Genomic DNA, 19,794 nt, shown 5'->3' with positions numbered 1-19,794 from the left:
ACCGGAAATCAGTTTTTGGCAGACAATCACTTTTTGGCACAACACCGGTCCGTACAAAGACAGACTTGACGAAAAGACAAAGAAGAGATACGAGGAAAAAATCAAAGGAGTGAAAGGGTCAGACCCTTACGAGCACACAGAGTGGACAAAAGACGTTAGCGTGCTGCCCGACTTTCACCACGCTCAGATTTATAATTATACAGTTCTTGGAGTGAGTGCATACACTCATGAAGTTTAGTAACTTCAGGTCACTGCAACAAGCCCAGGTACGGTTTACGGACGGATGGGTGCAGGACCTTGAAATGCACCGTGTAGAACGAAAGACCATCGTACGAACAAAGGTAAGTTTACCAGTCTCACAAATCGTCGTCATAAATACACATTCGTTAACCGTTTATTAATATAACCTTTGAGCTCAACGGTAATTAATTAGTAGTGGAAATAATGTCTGGTAGCATTACAGAAATGTAGCAGTGACAATAATACTGTATGTTGTAATCGCACTGGACAATTAGTGATACAAAACAACTGTTTTATCCTGTGAATAAAAGTATATGTTTTTGTCAATGTACCATAATAACAGAAGCGAAACGCAATATTGTGTCAGGACAATTCACTATTTATGCACAATAAATAAAGGAGCATAGCGCGACAATTTCTGTTCAGCACCAGACTTGCTTGTAACCTATATCACCAATTATGTTAAGAAAAATGACGTATTAATTACTACAAAACTCTGACCTTTGTGGGAATGCTTGGAGCAGACTAACATGTGAGCTGGAGCAGAGGCGGAGCCAGACATTTGAAACACCCGGGGCTTAGCCCTGAAGGGTAGTATGCATGTGGGATTTTTTTTTTTTGAGGGGGGGGTGGGGTTAGAAATGACTGAAAGATTAATTGGCTCTGTTTTGAGTTTTGTTCAAAAAAGAATGACTTCATATAGGGAAATATATATATCACACATGCAGGACACCTTAAACTAGTTTTTTAATTAAGCAGCAAGACAGAACGAAGTCGGGGCTGTATCAAGACACAGGGACTAAACCCCAATTCAACCAGACGCAGAACTGATCCAGAATTAAAACAGGACTACAACAGTTCAAAATCAGGACTACACAGCAAATTCAAAAGTGTTAAATGTTTTGGTGTTAATAGTCTTCTTGCAAAAGTAGAGTTAATTTTACTCTAAGCAGAGTCACATTCTTTTAATGTAACTCTGAGGTGTAAAATGATAGTAGTTAAAATCGAGTGTTAAAAATGAGTGTTTCTATGTCAAATCTGGAGGTGTTACAATGGAAACATTAACTCTTGACCTCTTAACTCTGAACTCCTAGAGGGGCTATGACACCAACAGAGTAAATTCACAGACTCCGCCCCCAGCACGGCTCCAATCGAAGCTGAAGTGAAGCCGTTTCAGAACATTTTGCTCTACATATTTGAGTTGTTTGCCATGCTTGGTAAGTCATTTTTTCAATTATTTCTATTAGCTTTTACTTCTGTGGCTCTTTGGAGTTGAGACAAAGCTGTGTGAAAGGCATTAGCCATGTTGCTCGCTGATAGCATAATATTCTGTTTTAGCTAGCTGAAAGGTATTGTTTGCGGGCAAATACCACAGCCTTGAAAAAAGCTTGCATGTGAATTTTCAGTCAAACTTTTGGTCAAATACACCTAAAACAATGTCTAGAATGTGAAATGTTGGTATAATGGTGCTACTTGAAGCCTGAAAACGATCGCCCATAAAAAAAACGAGCAAACAGCAGTAGCAGACGTCCTGACTGGGTTCTACGTTAGCATAGATCCCTCCAGAGTTTTGTGCACACAGTTTAGGTAAAAATGAAAAAGGTTGAGGTTTTACATTTAGTTCAGTATTACCTGTTGCCTGTGTCTTTGTCTTTTGGGAAAATACTTTACACAAGTAATGGCTCAAAGAGGATTCCTTTTTTTTTTTTTTTTTACTGTGCTGCAATTGTTTACTGGATTATTTGTGCCATTAATTAGTGTCAACTAATTTTTATTCAATCTCCGCACAGGATATGCTTGTGAAGATGGAATATGGGGGAGAGCAGAAGTGCGTTGAAGTTCCACAAAGGGATGAATGAAGGACATGCATATTGTATTGAAGAAATAAGTGATGAGATGCTGTTATTTGTATTTACCATGTCAGACCTTTTGATAAACAAAATTCTAATGAAAGTGAGAACATGTACACTGTTACATCTTTCAGAAAATGTTTTGAAATTGTGGTGCACAGTTCAGAATAAATGTTTTTCAAAAACCATTGCGTCTTTTTCGTAAATGTTTATTTCCAAAAGAAATTTCTAGAAGTTCAGAACAGTAAAATTCCCGCTTTTTAGAATGAATTAGAAGATAACTCTTACGTAGTTAAACTAAAATACTCTTTGAGAGTTAATATATAAACTCTTAACACCAAGTGTTAAATTATCAACTCCAGACAGATTTGGTGTTTAACACTAAATCAGAGTTAACGTACCAACTCTCCAAAAAGAGTTAAATTAACACTCTCTGGTGTGGACCCATATAGACACTTTAATAGTGTTGAAATCAAATCCGACAGTGTTAATTTGGACATGCTGGATTTGCTGTGTACTGAGGACTTAACCAAGACAGAACCAGAATCAGAACTAGATGATAGTAGCACTAAAAATCATCATAGACCTGCACTACACTTATTTTTTTAAATCTACCAAAGTACAATATTTAGATTGAGAAAAGTTTATATAATTATTTTGGCCTTGTTGTGCAAACAAGCCTGCATAACTTAATAAATATAGAATTTGAAAAATAGCAAACCTAAAAAGAAACACTAGGTACGAGATACATGAGTACCTATGATACGGTGATACTTTTGGCAAACGACCATTTGACTAACATGTGTGTCTCACCTGCTCTTGTTCATCTGTTCTGTCCTCATTCTGCTCTCTCTCTCTGTTCCTCTCTCTCTCTCTTTGTGCTGACAATCATAAAATATACAGTTGAAACCAGATATTTACAAACTCTTCAGATCAAAACAAACACTTTTTTAATTGTAACATCAAATCACACTAAATGTTTATTTTTTTAGATTGATAAATATAAAAAACATATTTGTTAACTTTAAGAGTAAAGAGAGAAACTATCTGTATTTCTTAATTGCAAATGGCACCAAATTGTATTCAAACTGAGCCACACTTATGGAGCTCCACAGTTCTTTTCCTGGTGTTTTGGTTGACATCTCTTGATTTTCCCATTTCAAAGAAGAAGGCTCTGTGTTTTGCCTTATATGCATCCACAGCTGTGCCACCAGTTTACTCACATGGACTCTACTAACCTATCAGAAGCTTCTTCAGCTCAGAATGGAATCGTCTGGAGTTTTCTTATTAATTAACAATAAACTTAGTGTATATGTACTCCTACATTTGATGAAAGTGATAAAAATAGACAGCTCTGTCTCTCTTTATTCTGACATTTAACTAATTCAAAAGATATTTCAATATTTATCTAAAACAAAAGTTTACTCTAAATTGATGTTGTACAGTAAAAATGTTTTATGTTTTCTCCATAAAGTGTATGTAAATATCTGGTTACAAATGTAAATATCCTGCTGTGTACTGAAATCCCTCTTGTTTTGCATAGAAATATACTGAACAACATACAAAGCACAATATATAAAATAACATTTACCTGAGTTTTTTCTTTGAAAGAACCCTCTAATGTCCATTCTTATATTTCAGTACATAACTGAAACCGATTTAGTCGGGGAGGGTAAGAACTGAAAATATGAAATAAACACACGTAAGCTAAGACTCTAAAAAATAGCATTTGTTCGGCTTTTCATTTCGCCATTTGTTGATTCACTTGAAGAGCAAGTAACGTAATATTGGTCAAGTGATCAGTTTCATATCAATCTTTCGTGATTCACCGTCATATTTACATTATTTGTACGGTACGAATGATTTGCTTTGGTACCTGGTCAAACTTAAGCTCTCCTTAGTATGGCTTAGTGATGGGTCGTTCGCGAACGAAATGGCTCTTAGAGCCGGTTCTTTGACGTGAACGACGTGAGCCGGCTCCTTATCGCGAGCCGTCACGTGTTTGTTTTTTTTTCTTTCTCTCACCCTCTCTCTCTCTCGCACTTTTTTTCGCTTCACTTTGCACGCGAGCCTTGTGCTTTACGCTGGGCAGAGGGGGGAGGGGCGGTAGTTACACTCACTAGCACAGGAACAGAGCCAGAGGGAGAGAAAGAGAGCCAGGGAGAACAACGTCACATTAGAAAGGTATAGTAATCATCCACAACTATTTTACGTTGCAGATGATAAAGGATTCAGAAAGTTTATTCATGCAGGCCCATATGACAGAGAATATGCATGTTCTTTTTGTTTTAATATTATAATTTATATTTAATTGTGTTGTGGTTTGCAGTGTTGTTTTCACTTTAAATTTGTAAAAGGAAAAAGCTGAAAATTTAAATAGTTAAAAGTTGAAATGTAAATAGTTGATTTTTGTATTATATGATTTATTTATTACATTTTATGTGGAGTGAATAAATAAAAGTATATTTACGGTGGCCCCTAGAGACAAAGCACATACAAACTTCAAATCACGTACGAACTCTGAAGCATGTACAAACTCCAAAACACGTACAAACTCCAAAACACGTACAAACTCCGAAGCACATAAAAACTCAAAACACGTACAAAAGACAACAGAATTGCTCCAGGATGCTAGGGCGCAGTGTTGAGCTTTTGTTATCTTGTGGCTACACAAGCCAGCAAGTACCAACGACCGGATTTGGTGTGTGGTAGTAATAGGTAAATGAACTTTTTTTTAAATTATTTGAATATATATGAGTGCCTGTGTATAAATACACAAACAATACACACATGCTTTCAATTGTAATTTAAGTGATCTAGTAGCTCTGCTTTGGAAGTTCAGTTCATGCTAGAAATGTGTTTTGGAGTTTGTACGTGTTTTGTCTCTAGGGGTCACCGCATATATTTATATATAAACATATATAAATAAAACCACTTTTTTTTACATTAGTAATTCCTTTTGTGCATAATTTTATATTATTGTTAATAATAAATAAATTAAAGCAACAAAACAACCTGAAGAGCCGGTTCGGAGCCGAAAGAGCCGGCTCTTTTTAGTGAGCCGAACCGAAAGAGCCGGATCTCTAAAAAGAGCCGGAAATCCCATCACTAGTATGGCTGGCTCTGTTTCTCCAACAGCGCACTAACAGGTAGCAGCTGCCCCGCCCCCTCGCTCAGTCGCTTAGTGCCTGAGCTCGGATCATACCAATATCAGGGGGGGATTCACGCACAGTCATAAATTCCCACAGTGTGCACTATGTGCTTCGAATATTGTGTGTACTTTTTGTTTTATACAGTTGTCAGCCAGGCATCTAACTATGAAAAAATTACACTCCAAAAGACCCCGGGCTTCTGACAAAACAACCCGGGCTTAAGCCCAGTAAGCCACCCCCACGCTCCGCCCCTGAGCTGGAGTGTTCTGAGACGTTATATTTGGTATATCCAGACCATCCATCGGCTCTTACTTCGGAAACATGGCTTAAAAAATTTCTCTTCAACGACGTAATCCGATAAAAAAGAAAAACGATCTCTTTACCCGTCGGCTTCCCTTGGCTGTCATGCGACCGGCTATTGCAGTTAATAATACAACAGCTTCTTGACATTAATGTACAGAATTCACCTGCTTGCTGCTACTACTGCACATTCACCCAGTGTATATACTATATATATATATATAATGTTCCTCCTCTACACCCCCCCCCCCAATTTTTGCACATGTCGAGGAGCGTGTCAGGCTACATTTCACTGTGTGTTATACTTGTATAACTATGCATGTGACAAATAAAGAACCTTGAACCTTGAACATTTTTTGGGTTTCTTTTTATCGCTGTGTAACTGAGTGTAATTGAAAGCCTGCGTGCGCTAGTAGCTCTTGCCACAACTTCCCAGAATCCTTTGCGGTTTTACCCCTGGTGGGCCGGTCTCTAGTCAAAATGCCCGGGCCAATTTTTTGTCCCAGTCCAGCCTTGACGGGCAATAATGTTTTTTGGCAAATACTAAGTCTTGGCTTCCTGTCAAAAAGTGATGAAAAGTGTCGTGCCATGGCGCACTGGCAGGGAGAGCGGATCCAATTAACTTCGCCTCCATTCCAACCAACTAAAGGTGAAAGTAGCAATGTGTAACTTGGTGAAAAAGTGAAAATCATCGTTTACATTAATTCAATTCAATTCAATTTTATTTATATAGCGCCAAATCACAACAAAAGTCGTCTCAAGGCGCTTCATAGATACAGAGAAAAACCCAACAATCATATGACCCCCTATGAGCACGCACTTTGGCGACAGTGGGAAGGAAAAACTCCTTTTTAACAGGAAGAAACCTCTGGCAGAACCAGGCTCAGGGAGGGGCGGCCATCTGCTGCGACCGTTGGGGTGAGAGAAGGAAGACAGTATAAAGACATGCTGTGGAAGAGAGACAGAGGTTAATAACAGATATGATTCAATGCAGAGAGGTCTATTAACACATAGTGAGTGAGAAAGACTGGAAAGGAAATTACATTAGATTAGTTTGTAGGTTATGATATAAAAATTATATGTTTATTGTTCTCAAGTGATGATTATTGTTATTATTATTATTATTTAAAAAGAGGACGTTTTGCCTGATAGGAGTAGAATCATGCCTGTGTGATTCATATAAGCTTTACCCCTCAATATAATATTAACATGTTCTCAACAAGATAACGGCTCTGTGTTTGTTTTCAGACGTCATATAAAAATAATATTTGCTCTGATTGTTGCATGTCGCTAAAAGTTATGTCTGCTGGAACCAAAAATACACCTTTCTGAGTGCATCAATTAAAACAATTTTCTATTTTATTGTTGTAAAACACATGTAGCTGAAACACTAGCCTTCTGTTTGTTCATGGACAGGGGGTCAGATTGTGGCAGGGTCAGCCTGATATTATTTGTATTCCCTGTAACTTTAAAATTTTTGACCCTCTTAGAGGCGACTTTTTATTAAAATACTTTAATAATTTTACAACGCAGCGCTGTCTCACCCATCAGTCTCTTTGTATGTTTCTCGTATGACGGCAATTATTCCAATAAGCCGTCATTTATGTAATTACACTTTGGATCTGACTGTAAAAATGAGTGTCTTCACAATCCAAAGCAGAAATAATAATGAGAAAAGGGGAATTATTCCCTTTTCATAATTATAAGACCCAGCACAAGTGTCCCAGGGGCCGATCCAGGTTACGTGACTTAAGTAAAGCCTACCTTACCGTGTCCATTATGCCATTTCTGTTTTTTCTTCCTCTGAGAGCAGCCACGAGGTAACGGCAAGATATGGGCGAATGGATGGAACTGCTACTTTCGTTTGTGTTTTTATGGCCAACTGCTGCGATAAGTCATGCCACGCTATTTTTCCGCGATAACCGCGTGTTTTTGCTAATATCTGCGCTCCTGCTGACCAGAGAAGCTGACGGTATGTCGAAAGTTTTCTTTTTTTGTTGTTTTTGCTTGGATTTGCTTGGGCTGAAATGAGATAAAATGGCAGGTGTTAACTGATTGTTGTCAAAATCTGACAGGGAAGAATGTGGGGATTTTGAAGCGGATGACTGAAATTATGTTTTTGTATTATATTAGTGTTGTCCAAATGTATTTATTATTATTATTATTATTATTATTATTTAATATTATTATTATTATAAGGAGACATACTCAGAAGATGCTCAGGACCTGTGACCTTAAAGCTTTAAAAAATTGTGTATTTTATTATCTTTACCCAGTAGCGGTTTTTGATACGGGCAACACGGGCGGTTGCCCGGGTCGGCATCGTGGTGGGGGGCGGCATCACGGGAAAAAAATAAAAATAAAAAATTACTCGTACTCATGCTGCTCCGACATCATGCCAGCGCATATTGGGAATGGCATAGGCACCGATCGGTTTTCTATCGCCCATTTGCTGGGAGTAAGAGCGCCCTCCGTTTGCGAGGTGTTGATGCTGCTTGCGGCCGGGGCGGCGGGGGATTCTCTGGCTGGCTGGAGCAGCATCTAATAACCAACTCGCAAAATAAAAAAAATAAAAAAATAAAAAAAACAACAAACACGAAAACACCAGACATTATGATACAGATTTATAATTTGCACCGATGTTTTTTCGAAATTCTATAAAGTGAGAGCGAGAGCCCTCGGTGCGCCTGCTCGCTGCTGAAATCAAAGTAAACTTTATTGTCATCTCCGCTACATACAGTCCAGTATTTACCCATATGACTGGAGCAGAATGGGCAGGAATCTTTGGTTTCTACAAGCTGAAAAAAACCCCTTGAGATTTTGTTTTAAATGTTTTTATTGAGATGCATGTATAATACAAATTATAATTTTTAGGTTGATTTAATGTACTCATCCAGATTAATCCAGGAAGCTTCACAGTGTAGGAAAAAGCTGTTATTGCCACTTGCAGGCATAAAGTTTGTGCAAACGTTTTCAGTATCAGCCATATTCATTTAATTGTGTAAAACTAAAATCAAGATTCATATTTGATTAATTGTGAAGCCCAAAAATTCTTGGAGACGCTTTTTTTTTTTTTTTTTTTTTACTTTTTTTCTGCTCTTTAACAGTATTTCACTTTACAGCTCTCCAGGTGATTAGTGGAAATGTGACAGTGGTTCAAGGAGGTACCGCTATTTTACCGTGCCATGTCATTGATACCAATGATGACCTGACACAGATTACCTGGCAGAGGAAGACGAGAGAAAAACCTCACAATGACAATTTCCTCACTATCCTACCCAGAGAGGGAGTGCAGTTTGTCAATGGAGGTGATGATCGATTTAAATATATCGGGAATTTTAACAACAAAAATGGAACACTCCAGTTATCCAATGTTGCACTGAAGGATGAAGGCAGCTACACGTGTATCTTCACCTTGTTTCCCAGTGGAAATCAGAAGACTGAGATACCTCTGAACTTGCTTGGTATGAAAAGATACTTTATTTCAAATATTCTAATATTCTTGTACGTGAGACGGAGTTACTTCCACCATCCTTCTTGCATGTTGATTTATTTTAGTGCTGTACCTCTCCTAGTGCCTCCTTTCACAAATGTGAAGGACAATCTTCCCACTTTGGGCACTGAAGAGGTTTTATTTGCTACCTGCACAGCTGCTGGATCGAAGCCTCCTGCAGAGGTGAGATGGCTCACTGGTGCTTTGGGAGACAAAGTGAGGACGACAACAAACTCCACACAGTATGACAACGATACAACTACCACAGTCAGTTCTCTGTTTGGTGTTCCTACGAGAGAGATTAACGGTCACCAGGTCCAGTGTGTCATCAGTGGTGACTCCCTGTCTAAAGAAGAAGTCCTGCCCTTTAACATACAAGTCTACTGTGAGTGCCACAAACCACAAAAATCTTTAACAATTAAGTTTTATAACTTGAAATGCAAATATGAATTGTTAGATTTAACAGAAAATTATTGACAAATTTAGCAAACGACAAAGTTCTATAACAGCTTTTGACATGCAAACAATGCCTCAATTTTTTTTCATTACACTACATACTAATGATTCACTAAAACTATACACTCTGTTAAATGTCCCAAATTTATCAAATTCCAAAACTTATTGATATCACTCTCTCTTTCACCACTGTCACTTCAACAATGTCCCCATATTTACACACACATGCACACACAGCAGATAAGTATTGAACACATCACCAATTTTTCTAAGTTAACATATTTCTAAAGGTGCCACTGAAATGGAATTCTCATCAAATGTCATTAACAACCCATCTAATTCACACGTGCAAGGAACCATAACATGCCATACCATCAAAACCATTGATGTCAATAATACACCAAGTCACAGCAAAAGCTGTTTCAGATTTGTTTGTCAAGCATAAAGGTTATTTGTGACCGACATGCTTAACGTTAAGATAAATGTAATTTATCTTTCCAGTCGTAAGTCATTGAATATAAATGGGAAATGGCAGAGGAGGAGGTTTGCTGGTCACACCATCAGCAAAAATAATGGAAGTTGCAATGAAAGTAAAAAGCAGGCTTATTCAGAAGTGCATTATTGTTATTGATATGGTACAACTGTGGGGTCCTGTTTCTGGTGGATTTTCCAGGTAATGTAATATTCTTTTTTCCATCATCAAGGTGATTATAAATTAGCCAGTCACAACCTTGTTACTGTTTTTGTCTTGAAAAGATTGACTGTTTTGTCTGATGCAATGAGACCCAAACATTTGTGAAACATTATTTCGATATTATTATTATGTCCTCAATTCAGGATTAACACAGTTTTCTGTCTTTTTTTTTTGCAGTCTCTCCCACAGAAGTGAATATTAGAGTGATTACACAAGACTCATTTGAGTGTGTGACAGAAGCCAACCCAAGTGCCAACTTTATCTGGAGTAGGTAAAGTAATTAAGAGAAGAAAAACTGCGTATGTGTGTGTGTGTGTGTGTGTGTGCATACTATATATATATATATATATATATATATATATATATATATATATATATATATATATATATATAGTTCATGTTGAGCCTTGTTCATGTTTTTCCAGATCTGGCCAGACTCTGCTGCAGTCTTCTATCAAAGTCGACGGTGCAGAGCTACAACTGCTGAGCCTGACCTCTGATCTAAATGGCCTCTATCAGTGTGAAGCATCTAATGCATATGGAACTAAACATGGTCAGCTCTATGTGCATGTGGCATCAGGTGAGGGCAGCTTGGATTTAGCTGTGCAGTTTGTCCAAATCTTTCTGAATTTTAATTTGAGCCTTTGCTGGTGTTGCTTCATTCTAATGTTTTTCTGAAAACCAGCCAGCTTAAAGAGGTGGTTGGTTTAAGACATCTCCGGCATAAAACGTAGTGTTAATGAATGGATGACTGAAGCTCCACACAGAGCAAAAATGATATTAAAGTCAGCTCCATCACTGGAAGAACATGTCCTAGCAAATAGTTCTTTTCATGGTCATTTGTCTCAGAACCTTTCAGAGCATAAAAGTTTTAGAATGTTTGGTACAAGTGCTGCATGGTGTTTGAACAATGTCTGAAAAGACTAAACACCATGAAGGAGAGAAAGGATTACCTCATTCACACAATATTCTTTTTTTCCATGTGTGTCTGTAGATGCATGCTCTGCTGTTTGGGCCCTAGTTGGTGTTTTGTTTTTCCTGAATGTTGTTGTTGCTGCAATATGGTACCTTAATAAATCCAGACAACTTCAAAGGTACTTCAAACACACACACACACACACACACACACACTCTCACACACACACAGACACAATTTGACAGGTCACTGAAAAACTGTGTAAACTGCTTGGTTATTTCTTTAAAAATTCCAAATTGCATTTGCCGCAAAGTTCAACACTAACGATTCAACAGGGCACTGGTTTCTCTCTTACATTTCACTATAATCCTCAAATTAAAATGTATTTGCAGACAGTGTTCATTCACTGGGACACATTGACAGACTGTACAGGTTTGCTTTTATTGTTATTGAGTTATGATTTTGGTTTTCTTGGCTTTCGTACATTCATCTTAGTTTGTGGCGAGTTTTCAGGTGGTTCAGTTAGTTGTGTTGCTGTGTGGTGCCAACACAACTCTACAGCAACATTTGTTTATAATTTGTTCTTAGTTAATGTCATTTGTCCCAAATACAAAGTAGTTCCAGCCAGTGGATGATGATCCACTTCTGGGGATAAGCTCCTCGTGTTCTGCTTTGTCTGACATTTCATCTTTGTTTCATTTTTTAATGCCGCAAAATTTCCAGGCTTAACTGTAAGCCATGCATACTGTCTTATTTTTCTCTGGCATTAGGTGTTTTCCATCACATGTATATGGGCCTAGAGACCCACCATCTCCCAGGAGTGCAGGAGATGATCAAAGACGAGAGCAAGAACAACTGCAGGAAGTGAGCGAGGTCACCAACGGTTAATTTGTAGAGATGTTAAAGTCAAAATTAATTATGTTAAATATAAATTAATTAATATGTCTCTCAATATTTTGGTGCTAATGACTTAACTTACAGTTTTTCTCAATTGCTTCTGTGCAATTCTCACAGCAGAAAAGTCATTCAAACCACTCTTTATGCAATTCTCAAAACAGAGCATTTTTCATAACAGAGTCTCTTGTGCAAAAGGAACTACTACAATCAAAACCTTTTACATTGTTCAAAAAACGAATAGTCAGTCAGTCACTTTATCTCTGTGATGAATGAATAGAAACCTTTCACCACCCTTTAAAGACGTAGTCATCAAATTGTTTAGTTTTTTTTTCCTCAAAACCTTAAATGACTTTAGAAGTATTGCAAAAATGTAGGCCTAATGTAGTGTACACATTTTTCAGAAACAAAAGTGAAATCCGAAGGATTTTAATATTTATTTTACAAAACTGATGAAATTGAGAAAAGCAAAATAATAATCTTTAAACTATATGCAAAAGAAAACAGACAAAAATAGAATAGTGAGACTGACTTTTCTGCTCTGAGAACTGGACCAAAGTGATCGGAAAAAAAAAATGTAATGCAAAACTCTCTGATATGGTGGAGATATGTTTATATTTTCTTTTATTATTTTATTAAATCTGCCCTTTTTTAATAATGTGTTGAATATTACAAAAGTATTACTATTCTTTGTAAAAATCTGCAGATACACAGAGTCTTTGCGTGTTTGTTTTAAATTCAATGCAGGTTTTTAAACAATTATTCTGAATTCTCTGCCTCAGCAATCCCTCTGACAGTTGTGGAAGCCAAAGATGGAAAATATCTCAACGGAAGTTTCTACCAACATATTATTCTAGAGTTAGCTTAGTCTTTTTTAAAAAGGCCATGTTGTGAAACAACTTCACATGTAACTGGAACAACTGTTAGAATGTGGTTTTAACTGCCTGTTCCTCTATTGTCATGAAAAGCTTTAACTATATTTGCCATCTGTTCTTGTGTTTCCCCCAACTTGTCAAAAGCTTTCATCATCAGTGAAAACTGTTGACAGCTATAGTAATGTGGTTACTGTAAATTCAGGAATGAAAAATCCACCTGCCTTCAGTAACACCCTTCCCTAAGGGTAACAATAGAAGTATTTAAGGTTATAATGTACAATACTGGCCAATTGTGGACACATCAACCGTTCATATGGAATTACATGTTTTCCTTTTTTGTTTGTGCCTATAAAAGCACCATGACAGTATCCAGTCAGTATGCTAGCACAGCTGCAGCAGGTGTGTCTGCATTGAAGCTCTGGCTGATGTTCTTTACTCCTCCTGATAACACGAGTCATTAAGCTGCAGTTTATAAAACCCACAGTGTTTGTATCAGAAACACTAAATGAATTACCAGTACAATACAAAAACTCACACAGAGAATAGCTTCACTGCACACTGTGAATGGTGCTAAATTTCTCTTGTGCATGATGATGGTGCACACACTTACTCCCCTCCAGTAAAACTACTACATAAAACTATAATAAAACAGGCCTGCACTTGTCTGTACTTGCCATGAATGTACAAGTTTTGCTCTAATAAAACAAAACTTACACATGCAAGTAAAAAAAAATCTTAATCTTCATTCATGTATTTACTTAAATGAATGTGCTGATCAACGGTTAATAAGAAACTTGAACAGAAAGCCCAAGTATATGAACCGATTTCTTATAAACTTATGGGAGTATGATTAAATACTCATTTTTAGGTAATGATAAAATACTAAAAATGGTAAATTTAAAATTTAATATTATATGAATACAAGACTACATAGTGCATTAAGTAACAAATGCTAAGTTACACAAATGCAAATGCACTCTCTTAATTTCTTATCTTTTGTTGTTCTGGTTCAGACCTTTAACTCCATCCGTTCAGCCGAGCTGACTTATTTAAAACATAGACGGGTCTAATAAGTGTGCTGACTGATAAAGAGCTGTTTTTACTTCACTGTTATGAAAAGTGTGTCATCATAAAGACAGAAACTGACTGTAACTGATAATTCTGTTCGACATTGGCTTACGTATTTCTGCAAAGCTTATGATGCCTGTATTTTCCCAGGAGCTATCACTTGGATCTCTGTTTCCAGAGAGCCAGACTCGCTCTACAGTGTTTGCTGTAAGCTGCTTCACTTTCCAAAATGGTGAAAGGCATGTTTAACTTCTGTTGACACACAAACTTATCAAGTAATGTCAGTGAAACTCTTTGATCATCTGTTTTGTGCCGACTTTTATTATGAGTATACAAGCTAACGACAGGAGGCAAAGTCAGCAAAAACAGAATATGTGACATGGGCAGTTTCTAAGGTCAAATTTAAGTTCTGTATTACATGCACTACAGAAAAGCAGTGAAATACTGTGAAAAACAATGTCAACCTTCAAAATGCACTCTCAGCTGCTAATCTGACTTTTCCTTGACCAGTTTAAGAAAAGAAATGGCTTGATAGTAGGTCGATACACCATTTTTCACAAAACTGTATTCGGTATATGAAGCTAAAATTTCACAGCATGTGTGTTTAAACTTTGGCCCATAATTTTTACCCCCAGACATAAAAAGGCTGATGGAGTATTTTGACCAGTTAGTTAACCAATCAACTATTTGCTGCCAAGTTTGTGTGTCAAATGAAGATATGTTTGTATTTTAATTGTGTAGGTTACATTTAGCTAAATTCATCTTAATCCTTTATAGCAATAGTTACACTAGTACGCGTTTTTTAACTCTAAACTTTAAATCTCTAAACTTGTTTATTGAAAGAGTCAGCATTAATGAATAAACTGTGCCTTGTCTTTTCTCTCATTTACACATGTACACAGGGGATATTTGTGAGAGCCATTTGATAACATGTCCTTACACTACACATTAAAACAGTCTTCTCAAACTGTGGAGCTGGTGGTGCGACTACTGTAGGGAATAATTGGCTGACATTTCAGAGAAAGCTGGAGAATTACTTTGTTAAAGCATTACACAGTCAGGGTTCCCTGCTTTTGGAAAGCTATACATCATATCAAATCATATATCATACACCTGTGTCTCAGATGGTTGTACTTTTCAATTTATTTAGGTTTTTGTGTGGCAGCTTTTTTTAAGCATTCAATCACTAAAGTGTGTTGTTTGATCTGTATTCTTGACCAATTATAAATCATTTGGTGTGCTTGCTTTATATCTTGTGTTTTTTATTGTTTGCTTAAAATGAAACTTTGTTTTGTAATTGCTTTTATAACATGTTACACTGCTGAAATACTTTTTGTTATCATTTTTCTTCAAAAGTAAATAATCATGCATAAAATCAGTACGTTCCTCTCCCTCAGTATACATGTGTATATACATTCAGGTGTGTAAACCCCATCTGTGATCCTTGATATTGAATTCCAGTTGGACGTTTTGGTCTTGTGGAGAGAAGAAATCCAATGTGGAATTTTCTGGCATCTGTAAAACATGGTGGAGGTTCTGTCATGGTATGGAGCTGCATATCAGTCAGTCGTGTTGGCGATCATGTCAAAATTAATGGAGTTATGAACAAAGAAAAGCACCATCAGTTTTAGATCCACCATGAAATTACATCTGAAAAGAACCTGACAGACAATGGATTCCCAAATGGACTCCCAGTGCATTAAAAGCACACCTGGATAGAAAACTACACAATGGAATATTATCAGTGTATTCACCTGTCTGAGGGAGAAAGAGCTCTGTTGTCTCAGTAGAGTGGGATGAAGTGGGAGAGAAGGATTCACCATGATGGAGTTTGGTTGCTTTCTCACAATACCACCAAAATATCATCCAGGTGACAGCGAGCACACTGCATCAGCTAGTAGCTCATGCCATCTCCCGAACTGACCAGTGGTCACAAACGTATACAAGCAGGGGTTTCAGACAGGAAGATGGGATTGGTGGGGTTATAAGAATCAGAATACTTTATGAATCAATAAGGAAATTATAGGTAATTATGAGCAGTTGACGACCCTCCTTTCATTTAGTATTCAGGTCAGTGGTGATCCAGGGCTTGTTGTTGGAATTATGGTTCATATATTTACATAGGCAGTGATCTCAGTGATGCAGTCTATGATGCTGTTTATGCCATCCTCACGTGGATCCTAGTCCTTCAGGCACTCACTGACTTCCTGACTCTTTCTCCTCACAGACTGTAGCCAGAGGGAGTCTTTGAACTGCAGGGACAACATGATGATTCCTCTTAAACACATTATCTCAATGACACAAGGACAACATGCCCACCATAATTAAATTACTTTGACAGAAACAGGCATTTAAACTGATTAAAATCGACTCAGCCTATAGTACCGGTACATGTATCTGGACAATGTATCTTTTGTTTTTCAGAAAGTGTATGATGTGCTTTTCAAACAGATTATTACTTGAGACATTTTGTTTTATTTTTCAAATAATAATCTAAAACATCAAACCTGGATTTAACATACTTTACATTTATGTTTCTTTTCTGTATATGCCTCTCCTCTGTTCTGTCTCTCCTCTTTGTTCAGGATTTGAACCTTGACTTGAAAATTATAGTAGCCAGCAGATGGTGATAGTTTAACATATGTTATGCCTAAATTGAATACTTGTTAGGTCAACCTTTTTAAGTGTGACTGTAAGAAGTCAAATTACTATACTGATGGTTGCAAATGTGTGAGAGCTGAAACAAATTGTAGAAAAACAAAAAAGCAACAGCAACAACAGAGAAAATCCAAGGAAGAAGAAAATATTGAGGCAGAAACACAGTTAAGGAAAGGCTCAGCAAAGAAGGTCGGGATAAAACAGATGGAGGCCCCAGATGGAGCTCCCACAGGCAAGGGTGGTGGCGATAACTAATTTAGCTTAAGAAGTAATAACACGTGACTGGAAAAAAGTGGTAAATTTCCTATTTGAGATATCCGCAGACAACAATATGATTTTGATAATGTTAATGAGAATAAAGCATATAGAGGGGCCATGTAAGGTCAGATACCCCCAAAAGTTGATTCTGTTCTTCTGGACGTAGCGTTTTCAGTGGGAGAAACGTTTCATCACCGACTTCTTCAGTCTCAGCTGACTGCAGGTTTCCCCAATAAACAGTACATTTGCATAATGACTGAAACTAGCAACACTGAAGGAACAATGGGCTGGGAGGTCAATTCCTTCATTATTAATATGCAAATTCTCATGACCATTTATCAACAACCACTAATCAAAGACCACTGCTCAATGGCCATGAGTCCCATTCACAGAGAGATGGGGAATGGTTGCAATCACAGCATTGTAAGATGGTGAAAGATGTACCCTTAGATACCCTCCTAGATTTAAAGATGGTCTTTCCCTTTTCACCTAAAAGGGAAAGACCATCAAATATAGAAAATAGAGAAAGAGCTCCACATAGTGGCTGTAATGTTGTACTAATCTGTCCAAGCTACAGGATCTGTATGTATCAAGCTCCTGCAGGAGGAAATGCAGCTACTCTAATTCAACTGATGCTCAAAGTTGGCATTTACATGTACAGATGACTCCTGGCTGCTGTTGCAGTATTTAAAGGACACTGTGTGCTCTGGATTTTGCTTGATTCATCACTTTTAGGTGGAAAGCAGTTGATTTGGTGCAATCTTTAGCTGCGAAATATTTGACTACAAAAGTTTAAATTAGATACACTTTAACAAATGCTTACTGCAGACTGGCCACCCCAGGTGCCACCCCGAAGCTAAAACAATAAAATTTAATGAAATATCAAATGTACGATTATGGTTTCACAGTGAAGCTCAGATATCCGAGGGTAAGTGAATGCAGCACCGGCTTCTGCACTATGCGCATCATGTTAGCAAAGGTAGGAGAGCCAAGCACGAAAAGCACCGCAGAAAACATTTTTTCGGGGAAAGATTAACAAGTTAACATAGCTGGACTAGCCATCGGACGTTTGCATGGTGGGCTGATGACTTTTTTTTTTTTTTTTTGTAACGGCATGAACAATGAGAGGTGGTGGATTGGCCAGATGCTGGCCGATGTGTAAAAATAACTCAGTTGTTTGGTGGTGGCTATGGCGGAGCTTCCACAGAGGCAACAGGTGGATGAGGGAAGGTGAGGCAGGAGGAGAGACCCCAGGCGGCCGCCGGTCCGAATGTCAGGTGAACTGAACTTCAGGTAAGAAGTTATGACCTGCAGTCTATCTGGGTCAGATATAAACCAAGTTTAGGTGCAGTTTATTTTCGTTGTGCTGACTTTTTACAGTCAGTTACAATACCTCATACTGCGTGAGCTAGCATGACGAGTTTATATAGCTGTTCGGTTGCTATGATGTTACTGATAGTGAACTTTATTTTTATTCATAAGGTTAGTTAGTAGAGTTGCCAACAGCTCCTTAAAAAATGGAATGGTCCCTCATTCAGAGAAAATATTACGCGTTTCGTATTGAGCTGAGAAGAGACGCAGTTTGTCCCGTACTTCAGCTAGGATGGAAAAAGACACAAAGCTGGAGTTATTCTGTCTTTACAGCTGCCTCTTCTCTTATCTCCCCTCCCTCTTCTATTGCTACTTCAATCATGAAACTGATCAATGATCAGCTGATCGTCTCTCTTGTTTGTTTATCGCCCACTTTGCGCCAGAAACAGGAAACCAGCGGATGTCGCGCTAAACAACAGCAGCACGTTTAAGCTTGATCAGCTGTTGTTAGAATTTATTTAATATTACTTTCTAGTATCAGCTGATGTTTTCTGGAGCCACAGCTGTAAAGCTGCTGGTCATGATGTCATGATGTCATGATGTCGGTTTGGATATGTGGTGAGAGGGAAAACATGAATTATCTGAATTATCAGAGCTGTGATGGAGAAACAGGTTTACCTTTTAGGTGACAGGAATGAGTTGAAGGGAAGTGATGAACTGTTTCTGAGAGACAAATAACACCAGGATCCTTTTTTTATGTAGCTGACAGCTGGTAACTATGCAGGGGCGGGTCTAGCAAAGTGTTTCCAGGGGGCCAGGTAGGGCATTAACAGGGAGAGGAGGGCACAAAGAAATACTTTTCTTTTTTATTCTCATTTAAAATATCTAGCTTTTATTAAATAATTATCTGAATCTTGCGAACAAAGTTTTTATCTGACGTAAAATGTATAGAAATCATACATATACCAAAAAGACAGCGTACATCACTGTCACAACAGCATTTGTTTTCATTCAAAGGCTTTATGGCTTTAATACCTGGGCCCTGTTTCAGGAAGCCGGTTTGGAAAACTCAGAGTGAAAAACGACACTCACGGTTGAGTAACCCCGAACTGTCCAACTCGGAATATTCCGTTTCAGAAAGGCTGATAACAATTAGTTCAGTCAACGCGGAGTTGCTTTAACCCCAAGTGAAGCGCGCGGACGAGGATACATAAAGCCCTGATAAGCGGAGCACAGATTAAGCGAGTCACCATGGAGACGGAGGGAAAGAAGGCGCGGTCAATGTATTTCACAGCGCTTGAGGCCGAAATTCTGATGGCAGCATATGCCGATAACATGCAAATTCCGCGGAAAAAAGTAACATAGCCACAGCTGCAAAAGCATGCATGGCAAAACATAGCCGACAGAGTCAATGCGTGAGTGTTAATTTAAACATTGATCGAGGGATTTCCACCCATTTAACACGTTATTTTATCATATGTTATTTTATTTGTTATTTTATACATTTTATTTTGTGACGTGATGTGAGCGCAGGTGCAACCCAACAGGCCCCAAACGTGCCTGGCAGCAAGTAAAAATGAAATATAAAAATATAGTCCAAACAGGTGAGGTGTAATTGTATTATGAGCC

The 19,794-nt window shown here is 37.8% G+C and overlaps 2 protein-coding genes and 1 long non-coding RNA gene across 11 annotated transcripts in view; 2 read left to right on the top strand and 1 right to left on the bottom strand.

Annotated features, from left to right (window-relative positions):
* LOC309690647 (nectin-4-like) overlaps positions 1-19,794 on the top strand; it is a 138,455-nt gene that overhangs the window by 72,738 nt on the left and 45,923 nt on the right. The gene's annotated exons all lie outside the window — the stretch shown is intronic.
* Positions 2,621-5,200, bottom strand: LOC309690658. The gene is made up of 3 exons (XR_014271777.1): positions 3,967-5,200; positions 3,682-3,769; positions 2,621-2,971 (listed from the first exon to the last, which is right to left on the bottom strand). It is a non-coding gene; the product is annotated as an uncharacterized lncRNA (long non-coding RNA).
* Positions 6,738-15,189, top strand: LOC309690650 (nectin-3-like). Of its 2 annotated transcripts, XM_082507853.1 has the most exons (8): positions 6,738-7,514; positions 8,665-9,006; positions 9,118-9,420; positions 10,363-10,456; positions 10,611-10,765; positions 11,180-11,279; positions 11,872-11,965; positions 12,778-15,189. In XM_082507853.1, exons 1-8 carry the CDS (start codon positions 7,376-7,378, stop codon positions 12,787-12,789), a joined length of 1,239 nt encoding a protein of 412 aa, XP_082363979.1. In that variant the 5' UTR covers positions 6,738-7,375; the 3' UTR covers positions 12,790-15,189. The 2 variants fall into 2 exon arrangements, with proteins under 2 accessions (XP_082363979.1, XP_082363978.1); XM_082507852.1 differs by having other exon boundaries at positions 11,872-15,189.

Source organism: Aulonocara stuartgranti, assembly GCF_965226115.1.
Source record: "Aulonocara stuartgranti genome assembly, chromosome: 16".
NCBI classification, from domain to species: Eukaryota; Metazoa; Chordata; class Actinopteri; order Cichliformes; family Cichlidae; genus Aulonocara; species Aulonocara stuartgranti.
Note: the sequence above shows the minus strand (reverse complement) of the source record. Positions and strands in the feature narration are given on the sequence as shown.

Excerpts from the sequence above, each read along its gene's own strand:
- LOC309690650 (XM_082507852.1), top strand. The coding sequence starts at position 7,376 with ATGGGCGAATGGATGGAACTGCTACTTTCGTTTGTGTTTTTATGGCCA. Across the intron at positions 10,766-11,179 it reads CTATGTGCATGTGGCATCAG|ATGCATGCTCTGCTGTTTGG; the intron begins GTGAGGGCAGCT and ends GTGTGTCTGTAG. Across the intron at positions 11,280-11,871 it reads AAATCCAGACAACTTCAAAG|GTGTTTTCCATCACATGTAT; the intron begins GTACTTCAAACA and ends CTCTGGCATTAG.